A 12608-nucleotide genomic window follows, 5' to 3' on the forward strand; every position below is an offset into this window, starting at 1 on the left:
TATTTACTCCATTCCAGATACGCGCAAGCGAAGTTACAGCCGATGCAATAGCGGAGTGGAGATTTCGAAAAGCTGCCCGAGAGAAACCCGGCCCCCGACGAAAGGACACAACTCCGGCTGCGTCACTCCGTGGTAGCCGTGCCCCCGAACAGGCTCCCTCTTCTTCAAGCCAGACTCTCCCACGAGCAGCGTCATTACAAATAGACGAGCGACCCCACAAGAAACGACGCTTGAGACCCACCGCATCTGATTCATCGTCGCCCGTTGCGCCCAGTGAATCTCAAGACACCGAATACCGACCTACTCAGGGATGGAATCCGCCTTCCCCACGTTACCGTTCCGGTGAGATCTTGGTAGAATTAAGACCTGCGCCTGACCTTAACCCGTCAGAATACGACACCGTCGGACCGTCGCAGAGTTCGGCAGTAGAGAGCGCGTCTCAACCCCAGAGCTTGCAACTCCAGAACTCACAACCCCCGAGCTCGCAATCTCATTCTTTTCCGTCCTCTCCGCCGGCCCCCCAAAGGCGAGACGTGAGCCAACGAACCATCCCTGACTCACAGGAGCAGCCCTACAGTCAGAGCCAGGACACTCCTATCGGTCCCCGTGCGGCGTCTAATAACCTTCGTGCGATTCTGGGCTTGCCGCAATCCCCAATCATTCTACACAGCTCGCCTCCTGGAATACGTCCGAGACGTCCCCTTCCTTCTTCCCGAGAGCCGTCATCTGCCCGGCCCCGTGCGCTATCTTCATTCTCCCGCCCCTCCTTACCAGGGGTGCTGAGACGACCAGACACGGAGAGCGAGGATCGAGCGACCACAACCTCGCGAAGCACTGCTGCCCGGACTGGCCTTAGCATACCCTCTCGCCAACCGGATCCTCTTCCTACGTACATCGATAGCCAGCGTTCTCCGCTTTCGATACCTTCTTCATACGCTCCCCGATTGAACTCTTCTCAGGATAACCACTCTTACCGTCGTTATTCACTGCCGCCGACCTCAAACCATTCCCAAGTTACTCCACAGTTTCTTACGCAACCGCCTTTGACCCTTCCCGCAATCAGCACCTCATCGTCTCAATCATCACGCACTCATTCATCCTATCGGATAACTCGGACTCCCCTACCCTTCTATCCTAGTACGGGAAGCTCTCGAGTACCTGAGAGCGTTCCTAGCCACCGAAGCCAGAGTTCCAACCATAGCAGAGCTGTTGATTACGGGTCAGCCCAAGCCCGCGAATCCTACCTCTACCTCACCCAAGTTGGACCTAATCCGTTGAACAGCTCCCAACAGCTGAGTAGTAGTGTCAGTCGGAGCACCCAAGAACGGCTTATCCCAGAAACTGTATTGCGCAGGCCACAGCAATACCACCCGGATATTCTAGGAAGGAGACCGCCCTTGTCCACTCTTGTAAACAGAGGGTTTAGCCAGAGGAGCGGCAATCAGATTCCATTATCCCCCAATCGTTCTAAGAATACGGGGGCAAGCCAAAACCACGTCCAGAGTCCAACAGCATTGAGAATGGACGGCAGCCAGCCCCCTCCGAGTTCGGCTGCAGCTGAGCTACTTCAAATGCAGCAACAATTCTTGACACAGCATGAAGAGCCTTTGCCTTCCCTTCTAACTACTTCCTCTTCAGTACAGCCGAGCGCTCCAGACGCAAGAGTGCCAGAGTCCCAGCCTTCTCCTATGAGGGCCCTTCAAGATCCGATGCTTTCAGGCGGCGGAACTCAACCCGAAGAACGGACTAATGTCCTAGGCCCTCCTTTCAGGCCAGATACCGAACGGGAGATACAACCCTCGCTGTCAAGCGCTCCACTATTCCATCCTTCACCAGCTGTACCTACCAGCCATGACATTGTCTCGCAAAGCCAGCCCCCACTCGAGCCTGCGACCATCGCGCCCCTTGATGTGCATCCCCTCACGTTGAACCCTGCGGCGGTGTTCCCATCTAATTTGACGACGGGTACTGAGATTCCTCTCAGTGGCCGTCGACTGCCAAGCCACCAGGACCTCTTCACTCAACCTCCGGAGTTTCATATCGGCGCCGCGACTGATGCGACGAATGAATCAGGTGACGAAAGCAGCGATGCTGAAGACTTGTCGAGGGTCTCCTATCCCACCGAGGTCAAAGAGTACGCAGTTACCCTTCCATTTAATGCGAGTCGCCGCCCACATTACGATGACATGATCCTCGAAGCCCGACCCGATATTGAAGAATTTTGTTCAGTGTTCCATAACGAAGTTTTGAGAACACCCAAGCCCTCGTCCGTCCATAAAATTGAGAAGCTATTTCTGAAGCTGCTTGATGCCTGTGACTACCCCGCAGAACTGAACACGCAATCTCTCAAGACGATGTCACCCAAGGAGATCCAAAAGTATGCCTTCGAGTCAAATTCGAAGTATGCCTTTATCTGGGAACTGTTGCATCTTGTCCAGGACGTCCTTGACATGAAGATTCTCATAGTCGCACGCTCGGAAAAGATCCTCTTCCTACTGCAATCCCTCCTTCTTGCCGACGGATATGCTTACTCGCGGATCGGACTTCGGGACATGCAAGAGGGCCATGCGAAGTGGCCCATCAATGTCGTTCTATCTTTACCCAACCAAGCCCTTGCGGAACGTCCGTCGGACTTTGATCTCATTATTGGTTTCGACTATGAATTTAAGCGCTCCAATATTGCCTCTCGGCTTGCCGAAACTAATTCTGGAGAAATCAAACAGCCCATGGTACTTCAACTAGTTATCGCTCATTCCATCGAACACCTTGATCTCGCCATCACGGAGAGGGACCCCGACATGCCGAGCTTCGACCATAAGAACGCCATCGTCATCGGGTTGACCAAGTTGCGACGGCTTATCCTCAATCCAGACACAGGACGAGAGCTGCCTCATCAGACCGCGGAACGTTTTGCGAATCAGCTTAAGCATTACGATGAGGACTTTGTCTGGGAACCTATCAGCCTGCCTGATGAGATTTTGAACTTTTACCTCGAGTCTAGCCAGCCTAGCCAGCCGCCGCTTGAGCTTGAAAGTTTGCAGAGCAGGAAGCGCAAGCTCGTAAGTGGTGATGAAATGAGAATCCAAATTAATACACACATAAGGGCATAGCTAATCCATTTTTTTTTCTTTTTTATACAATAGGGCGATACGGAAAGTATTGCGAGCAAGCGACGGAGGATCTCGAAGACACTTGGCCCGATGGTGAACGCTGAGCGCGTCGAGGCACTCGCCCCGATCATTCGGTGCCTTGGCCCAGAGGTTCTCGACCGCGAGGACTTGTCGGACGAGACCACCGTGCCCGCCGCTTTGCTGGCGGCGATGGAGGCCAAGGTAAACGACCAACGCATGGCATTGCAAGAATCGAGGGCCCTTGTCAAGGAACTCCGTCGTCTTGTGGAGTCTCTTGAGACGCAGAACAACGGATATGCCGACTCTGTCAATGCAATCCAAACTAAGCATCTTGTGGCTGTTGAAGAGAGAGCCAAGTTCCATCGCGAGAGGGACTCTGCGCTTCTCGAGGTCAAGAGGCTCTCAGAGCGCCTGCAAGCTGCCGAGGAAGCAAAGTCTAAACTTTCCGATGAAGTCACCAAGCTTAAGGCTGCTCTACCCCAGAAGAAATCGACTGACAATCCTGGTGCAACCGAAGCTGTCCCCTCTTCTTCGCCTTCCGCCAACCCCCCGCAGGAGGGACAAGAAGCCAATCCCCAGGACGAGAAACTGAAGCAAGCAACAGCAGAAGTGCAGCGCCTCACTCGGAAAGTAGAAAACGCCGAGCGCGACCTTGACTACACGCGCCAAGCGTACCAGAACGCCTCTCAGTCAGCCAGCGACCTCGGCAACGAGAACCGCGAGCTCTCCGCGCGGATCCAAGACCTCGAGCACAAGGCCTCGGAAAACCTCCGCCAGATCCACGAAACCAACCTCCGCAATCAGATTGACCAGCTCGGCAAGATCAACGACGAGCAGACGACGACCCTGCGCGAGCGCGAGTGGGAGCTTGATCGGCTGCGCGATGAGGTGAGGGTGCTCAAGGCCGCTAGGCGAGAGACGAGGCAGTCGAGCGTGCCGAGGAGTCCGCGGATGGGCATGATGAGTCCTAGGACCGGGGGTAGGGTGTCGGCGAGTAGGGGGTCGAGTCCGGCGCCGATTAGTGAGGTGGGCGGCGGGCCGGGGGTGCCGTTGTTTAACCAGCAGCCTGGAAATGGACGGTGGGGACACCTACGTGACTGAGGATATCGATTTTGATAGACGGTAACAAGTTTCTCGGAGAGAGAGAGAAGGGGGGGGAATGCAAAGGAGGTTTTATGTGATGGATGATAGTGTTATTCGGTGAAGACACTGGGTATTTTCTCGCCTTGTGTTCTTGTTCTTCCTGTTTATTTTTTCTTACTTTTCGCCCGGCCTCTGAAAGTAGCCTTACACAGGAGTTCCTTCCAGATTCCTTCCGGTTAGAAGAGGTTTACAGTCGGGGGACAGGCTTGGAGTTGAGATGACGCAGAGTCCATATTAGAACGCTTTGTTTTTTTTTTTTTCCATGTAGTAGACTCATTTGCCGATAGAAAGAGGACATGATTTTTTGATGATGACCCATCGTCCCTTGGATTTCGTGATTATGAATCGCCTTTCGCTGGCTAGGTTCCCGTGTTGCATGTCCGCCGAGGATATTCCATGTCTCCCGATGGAGACGGTGTCGGCCGAGACGGAAGAGATCAAGTCCGCGGTGCGATGTAGCCGGTAAGGAGCGACGACGAGCCTGGTATATGAAAAACTCACATTCTATTTCCCTATCTTCAACTACTCTAGAGCCTGCTATCTTTCAACAACACAAAGAGGATAAGATGTACAAATTCCAGACTTTTTGAGAGTCCGAAACCTTGAGGTGTGTTCAAAAAACCCGTTCCCTTTTAATCCCACGACCCCCGGTGTTTGTGCTTTTTCTTTCCAAAGCGAATATACAGATTGTGGTGGAGATTTTTCTTTTTTTTTTCTTTACACATTCGGGGTTTTCTCGTCTATTCGGTTCGGTTCGGGGGTTTTCGAAATTAAAGGTTCGGGTTTATTGATGTTCTTTTTCTTTCTTGCGAAAATCTATTTCTTCTCCTCAGGGTAGAGGTCCTCCTTGAGCTCGATGCCGAACTCCTCGCGGAGGGACTTAAGCTCGTCAAGGTACTGCTTGTATTGCTCGGGGGTCTCGACCTTGGCCTTGATAGCTGTAGATGGGGGGGAAGAGGTTAGTTAGTATAGAGCCTTTTCTATTTGCAGGCGCTACGGGAGCAATTGGCAGAACAGGAGAGGGAAAGAAGGATTGCGGGAGTGGAGAGACGATTTCCGGAGTGTGGAGACAGCATCTCCGCGGCCGAGGAATCGGCGAATGGGCAAGGCAAAGAGAAGAAAATTCAAGACCCTCAGGGTATGCGCCGTTGCCAATTGCCCCCTCGCATGCCCTTCCCATCCTCCCTCTGACAATTGAAAATCGAAAAGTCTCATACCTTCAAAGACGCGGACGGCAGTGGCGAAGTCGTTGACCCTCCTCGCGGCGTTTAACGCAGCGACGATCACGGAAGGAGCAGGGACGAGATCGTAGGCGAAGGCATTGTTGAGGTTGCGCTAGGTAGAGGGCGTTTGCGTTAGTGTTGGTGGTGGTGAAATGTCAGGCCACTGACAGGGATTGGGAAAAGGCTGGCTGGCATTGCCGGGAGTGCCCGAGAGACAGCGAGAGAGCCTCAATTGCAAAACCAAACGGGCCCATTGGGATCTTACCTGGAGCTCGAAAACATCCTGAACCTGCTCGAATTCCTTCTCGAACCTGAACGAATTAAATAATTGGCGTTAGCGACGGAGAATTCCAGTTATTGTTTTCCTTTGTTTTCATTGACGGGCGAGGCTCGGCGTGGTGAATTCAATTGCGTAGGAAGGGCGCGGCGGCTCTGGTTGATCCTCGGGATAAGGTGGCATGATTGGGGGAAATAACTCAGTAGCAACCGAGCTTTTTTCTCATCGATGCCGACCAAGCCAGAGAGCCAAAAGAAACGAAGTGGAAACAAGCGATATGAAGAGACTCACCTCGCATTGAAGTCCTCAAAGGTCTCCTCGTGCTCGGCGTTGCGGCGGACGGTGGTGGTGAAGCTCGCGGAGCTGACAATGCGACCGGGGACGACAACTCGGGAAGCGAGAGGTTGGCGCAGGCTGGCGCGGGCGAGAGTCGAGACACCGCGGGTCACTCGGAGAAGGGCGAAGGAAGACATTGTTGTATTTTTCGAACGAGGGGAGGGAATTCAATTGCCCGGAGTAGAAGAGGTTTTCGAGCGAGGAAAGAGGAATTCGACCGGCGTGTCGGGGTTTGAAGAGGGGAGCTTGAGGAAGTAGGTTTGAAGCTTTGAGTAGGAGTGGAAATTAAATTTTTCGGTCCTCTTTTTTGGGGGGGTGTTTTTTCACGGCTCAGGTGCTCAGGTGCTGGCAGGCTTTTGAGTGCAAGTTCCACAGACCCGGGGACAATTGGGAACCAAGGGAACGAATGGGCGGCGCGCTGTTTGGGATGATGGAGCCTTAATTGTTGGTCAGCACTGGCTGTGATTGGGTGACTAAGCATAGGCTGACACTGTTGCTCATTGCCTTGTTTGTCCGGGTCATGCCATGGACAGTGTGAATTGGGTTTCCATTCTTGCAGTTAGTCGAGGGAGTCGATGGAAGAGTCGGCGGAGGTCCTCGGAGAAGAGCGTCACGAACGACGAGCAGTCAGTCAATCTATCGTGGGAAGTGCAGGGGTGTCTTGTTTCTGGAAGGGATGGGAAGAAGATGGTGTTTTCAGGCCAATTGAGCCTCTATGTAGTTTATTGTCCCCGTTTGCCATAAATATGCCACATCCTTCCCCAGCATGCCTCTGTTGGCTGCAGCATGTAGTACATTCATGGATCCCGCCCGTTTCGTCATAGCAGCTCTGTCCCAAATCCTGGCATCATCAATGGGCTGGACACCATTCGCTGGCTCTTTCGCCCGAGATATTCGATAATGTCCCTTGCAATTGTTCGAGCAAATCTTACTTTGTCCCACATTTTCTAGGCATGCGTCAATATGGCAGAAAGCAGCAATTGTGTCCGGCCCTGATAGGCGTTGTCTGCGCGAAGCGACAATCGCATTATTACTCGCCATCCAGGAAATGAAAGGTCCAGACGGGACCGAGGCTCAACTTCAGAACGGGAGTGCCCAGTAAGGTTGATCGTATTCCCTCAGTTTGACAGTCCCGCAATATTTTGAACCCGTGTGTACTAGTGCTGCCTGTTTAAATACCTGGAACCTGGGGCACAGCACATTGAGGTCTTCTCAGCGCAGCAGCTGAACGATTTGATCAATGGACGGTACCGAGTCCCGCTCTCGATAGCTCTTCTGCTCGGAAGCAATTGATGTCTTGTGCCTTTTCTTGCCGTGGATTCAATCGCTCAACAACATTGCAACATCGAACAATAGCGGCGTGTCAGCACTACTTCGAATCCAGGTACCAATCGAAGCGCCCCAACATCACCGTGGTACATCCTTGACAGGTCAACTGGATCCCATCCAATTCGACGCTGCCCAATTTCCCCACGTGCAAGGGCCAAGAAAGGACCAAGACAGGACCAAATTTTCTAAGTCTAGCTTCGTTGCGCCATTTCATTGGCCCATGAGAGGAATGTAATCGAAATCGCAGTGTGGGCTGCAATCACATGCGACCGACTGCTGTTGTTCGTTCAGGAGGACACCTTCCCAAATCAAAAGCCACGGCAAGCACGAATTGCGCCTGCCGCAAGAAGCTTCAGTGGTGATCCAGACTTAAAACGACGTCAACGTCCAATACGAACCATCTTCATGTGTTAGAGAGGAGAGGTACATTATACGACCGGAGATAGAGACAGGCTGAGAGTTCGAGACCGGACAGATCAAATCAACGATATCAAATGTCCATTTTGGTTGTTTACTCGCAAAAGCCCAAGACGCGCACACGAAGGGTAGCAACAGCAGGCTAGTCAAATGTCTATGGCCTTCTAGCTCCAGCTAAGACACCGAAGTCGAAATGTTCCCAGTTCGGCCTTCCACATCCTTTGTAGTACTACAAAAGTCCTCTTCAGAGCGCGCAAGCATAAAGTACTATTCTCCCAACACCTTTTAAACTCCAGATCTGCGGCAGTCGGCGCGGGAGACGAACGGAAATAATGTAACAGAGTCGTACGAAGTACACCAGGCTTTGCACATACGAGAGAGCCGCAGGATGCAAGAGAAAAGCATCAATATCAATGATCAATGAGATTGATCAGAGCGGACGAGCCGAACCCGCAACAGGGGCCCGCAAGGCCATTAGCATTGGATGTGTCTGGTGCGGGCACTGATGGGTTAATACAAGATTTTGGACTATGTTGTCGAGCGGTGGCTCTACAAAGGTAGATGTGGCTCTACTTCGTACCTAGTGTCGTGTAATTGTAATTGCAAGGTACCTTGGCGCCGTTCGGGATTTTCCACATCCCTGAGAAATTCCTCGGGTGGCTCCTTCTCCCCTATTGTTGATAAAAATCTCCCAGCATTTCCGCCTCGACCGAAAATCCAGGAAAGCCCTTTCTCACGCTTTTATCCCCTTTTATCCTCAACACTATTAATCATACAAATTATTCTCTCCGGCTGCCCTCCAGCCTTTCCCTTTCTCTCTTCAGGTCCTCTTTTCCTTTTGAGCCTGTCTTCTATCTTCTTGTCACTCTTTTATCTTTCTTATTCATACAAGTCTACAACTGTCAGCCATCCTCGGGGGCCCCAACCAACAAGAGATCTTCATTCGTAACACCAGTTACCGCGTCTTCCGAAAAGGGCTACCCTGTCCTCCTTGGGATCTCCCCGTTCCCAAGAACTGCAACGACGACAAGGGATTTTTTCCCCAAGACAGAAATTTCTTTTTCCTTTCTTTTTCTTTTGTTTCTTTATTCTCTTTTTCTTACCCTCGAGAGAACCATCCCCTTTTCCATCCTCCCCCCTTGTTCTCGTGAGAGTCAAGGGATCCTAATTTTTCTCCTCGGCTACTCTTCCCTCTCTCTCTCCCTCCCACGCGCCCCTTTTTGCCTCGCGGAAGAACTCGATTTTGCGATCCGATCAACCGGCATCCACAGAACAGACACACGCAATGGACACTCCCGTCACGCCTCCCGCGGAAGCAATGGCGTACCCGGTCATAAGCCAGTTTGGCGCGCCCACCCTCGATCGTCCCTTTGGCATTGCGCTATGGCCCATATTCGACAAGGTCTTCACTCGCGTCGTGGGATACTCTGCCAATGACTTCAGGTTCGAGGCCGGAGTTACTCCCATGTCCACCCTCAAGGAGACGGGCATCTTTATCGTCTTCTATTACCTCGTCATCTTTGGCGGTAGGGAGCTAATGCGCAACCGCGAGCCCTTCAAGCTCAAGGGCCTCTTCTTAATCCACAACCTCTACCTGACCCTCATCAGCGGTATCCTCCTGGCTCTCTTCATTGAGCAGCTCTTCGGCACTGTCGTCCGTGGTGGTATCTTCCACGCCATCTGCCACAGGGAGGGTGGTTGGACCCAGCCTCTTGTGGTTCTGTACTACGTGAGTTTTTTTACCCTCTCTCCCGATCCCTACCCCAATTGACACTGGAGAGGCGCATGTGAAAACCCGCCCAGATGCAGGTTTACTGACTGTGAGCACGCGACCTATAGTTGAACTACCTGACCAAGTATCTTGAACTACTCGACACCGTCTTCCTGTTCCTAAAGAAGAAGCCCTTGAGTAAGAACCTTGTCGACCCCATATTAAGACCAGATAGGTCACCACACACCTCGAGCCGAGGAGTACGCTGACAGCTCTTTTTTTTTCTTCGCTTCTAGCCTTCCTTCACTGCTACCACCATGGTGCGACTGCTCTCCTATGCTACACTCAACTTCTCGGCTCTACTGCTGTCTCCTGGGTCCCCATCACCCTTAACTTGACCGTCCATGTTGTCATGTACTGGTACTACTTCCAGTCCGCCCGAGGTATCCGTGTCTGGTGGAAGGAGTGGGTGACAAAGCTCCAGATCATCCAGTTCATCATCGATCTTGGTATGTAACGACGGGCAATAGATCTTCATTGATAACCCCAAACCTCCCCTTTTTTTTTTCCCCGGTTCTGCAGAAGGAGCGAGCAGAAATGCTAACTCATCACCCTTCTCTATCTAGGCTTCGTCTACTTCGCCTCGTACACGTATTTCGCGTCGACGTATTTCCCCCACTACCCCAATGCTGGGAAGTGCGCCGGAGAGGAATTCGCCGCTATCGCTGGTATTTCGATCCTCAGCTCGTACCTCGTCCTCTTCATCTCGTTCTATCTCGCCACGTATAGGAAGGACGCCAAGGCCCCTAGTGGACGCAAGGCTGTCCGTCGCATGAGCCAAGCTCCCCTCCCCGACCCCCACGATATCATTGTGGGCAAGAGCGCTGCGCCCTCCACCAACGGCAAGGCTGTCTCCACCGGAGCCAAGGCCAACGGCACCTCGACACGTTCCCGCCGCGCCCTCTAAACGGTACCTTGGGGGCGGCCAACAAAGAGGACGGGGGATGAGGGTCTAATGGGCTGCAAAGTTGTGGTAATGGGACTCTTCCGTCCTTCCGGTTGGGTTAGGGAATCACTCCTTGTTCAATATCAGCAAGACTATGACACAGGGCCGACGAGAAGTTTGGAAATATCACTCACGGCTTGATCTCTGAGGAATGGCTACCCCCCGCGGCCATTTTATACGTCCAAATCTTCGCCTTGTCACACTTTTCCGTCGGAGAGGGTCTCTTGTCTTCTCCCCTCGAAGATCCCCGTGTTTGGAAAGCGATTTCGTTCCAATCCCATGAGTCTTGTTGGGCGGGTAGCCCCCCTAGGCGGGAGTTGCTGTCGAATTTCTTTTTTATCCTTTTTCTCCCTCGGTCTAGGAATCACGGCAGCGCTCCGAGTGTCCTCTTCCATCAATTTTCTAAGGTTTTTTTTTTACTGGGCCGGTTTTGGGTTGCAGGTGGGGAGTTTTTCATGTCTTGAGCTCTCATGATGTTTTTGTACGTTTTCACAAAGGGGACAAAATCACTGTTTTCACGGCATCAAGGGGCAAGCACAAAACGATGTGTTACGTGTGTGTGGCGCATACAATACACTTGGCATGGTTGGGCCCTCGGGGGAAGCGAAGGAAAAGAGGAAGAAAAAAGCAAAGGGGGAAGAGAAAGGAAGAAAAGCAACAGAAAAATGGGGAAACGGAAGTACTCGAGGTCATCTTACGGCCCCCTCTACCGACGAGTTGTCTTCGCAGGGGCGGTTGACAAAGGGGGGCCATCAGCATATAAACTGGGCAAAAAGGGGTGAGCAAAAAAAGGGAGGGGGTTTGGTATATCTTGGGCTATTCTTCTCTTGCTCTCTTGTTTCCTTTTATCTCCTTCTTTCCTTTCTCTGCCTTGTCGTTTCTACACACTCGCTTCCTGTCTGAAGTTTCTGGGGAGAGCAAGGGGAAGATGGCTCATGATTTACCAAACCCGGCTGTTCATGTATACTCTCTTTTTAATGTTTTCTGTCTCTCTCTTCTCTTTTTCTATAGCCTGCCCCTCTCCTCCTTTTTCCGGGCTCTTTTCTTTTTTTTTTCCTGTTGTATTTTTACATCCCTTTTTTTTTCTCTTTTTTTTTCCTCAGCTCAACCTACTGAGGGCGCTACTTTGTTGGATCATGTTGAGGGATTGGTGGGATTGGGGAGAGGTGGAGGTCGCTATTATACATTGAGTAGTAATTAATAACTTATCTGTATATCTAATCATGAATTCTCTTACACACTGTTCCTCGTTTTCGGGTTTTGGATTGCTTAGTCTGGTTCTAGCCTTGTGATACATCGGAGGGGGAGGAAGGTCAGTCTGGGGGTGAGTGGAGGGACGCTGGGGAGTGTTGCTTAAGGCAACAGGGGATACGCCTCTCCAAGCCAAAGAGGTTGAGGAGGGTTTGGTGGTGAGGATATAGATGAGGTACACAGGGGATGCTGACGGCGAGACCTCAGAGATCGGGGAAGACATTGGGGTGGGCATCCTCTGCCAAGCTTGAGTTGACAGTCAGAAAGGAGCTACTCTCTCACGGCCAGAGCGCTGGTTTTCATGACAACATTGCAGCGTTTGTTAGCCGGAGGCGTCTCTGTTCTTATGACAACACCCAATCCGGGATCCGGCGACCTAGGGCTCTCAGGCTTCAAAGTCGGCTCTCTCTTCTCGGAGGGGACTGGCCGGAAGATGCAAGGGGGCCCAAGAGCACTCGGGTGATCTGTCGACAGAGGTAGTCGGCTAGTACATTCGTAACAACGAGTGTGAAGTGGGTTGCTGTTGCTTTAACCCCTCCCAATATTCCTTCTCATCTCTCCTTCGGCATGTCATGGGGAAAGCTTCTAGGCTGTTCCGACTCTGCATGCCATCGTCGCGCCCTCCCCTCCCAACACTCTCGAAAGGATGCTATTCTCGGGCGGATTCCATGCTGATCTAGAAACCAGGATCGTGCTTGTGCTCCGGCATGGCCTGGCCCAAGTGGATAGTCGACATGCTCTAGATTTCGGTGAAGCTTATAAGGCTCCCCGGGCACTTTGCTCC

At 52.1% G+C, this 12608-nt stretch overlaps 3 protein-coding genes across 3 annotated transcripts; 2 read left to right on the forward strand and 1 right to left on the reverse strand.

The window, feature by feature from the left end:
* Window positions 1-1520: 1520 nt before the first annotated feature.
* Window positions 1521-4232, forward strand: SAPIO_CDS8934 (uncharacterized protein; the record flags this gene model as incomplete). Its single annotated transcript, XM_016790457.1, has 2 exons — window positions 1521-3059; window positions 3144-4232. The coding sequence occupies 2 exons, from the start codon at window positions 1521-1523 to the stop codon at window positions 4230-4232; spliced, it is 2628 nt and encodes an 875-aa protein (XP_016639760.1).
* An 858-nt stretch (window positions 4233-5090) lies between these two features.
* Window positions 5091-6247, reverse strand: SAPIO_CDS8935 (uncharacterized protein; the record flags this gene model as incomplete). Its single annotated transcript, XM_016790458.1, has 4 exons — window positions 5091-5212; window positions 5492-5609; window positions 5763-5808; window positions 6066-6247. 4 exons carry the CDS (start codon window positions 6245-6247, stop codon window positions 5091-5093), a joined length of 468 nt encoding a protein of 155 aa, XP_016639761.1.
* A 2894-nt stretch (window positions 6248-9141) lies between these two features.
* On the forward strand, window positions 9142-10534 carry SAPIO_CDS8936 (uncharacterized protein; the record flags this gene model as incomplete). Its single annotated transcript, XM_016790459.1, has 4 exons — window positions 9142-9585; window positions 9696-9765; window positions 9864-10076; window positions 10194-10534. 4 exons carry the CDS (start codon window positions 9142-9144, stop codon window positions 10532-10534), a joined length of 1068 nt encoding a protein of 355 aa, XP_016639762.1.
* Between the last annotated feature and the right edge of the window lie 2074 nt (window positions 10535-12608).

This window comes from Scedosporium apiospermum (genome assembly GCF_000732125.1).
Source record: "Scedosporium apiospermum strain IHEM 14462 chromosome Unknown SEQ_SAPIO_0132, whole genome shotgun sequence".
Taxonomy (NCBI): Eukaryota; Fungi; Ascomycota; class Sordariomycetes; order Microascales; family Microascaceae; genus Scedosporium; species Scedosporium apiospermum.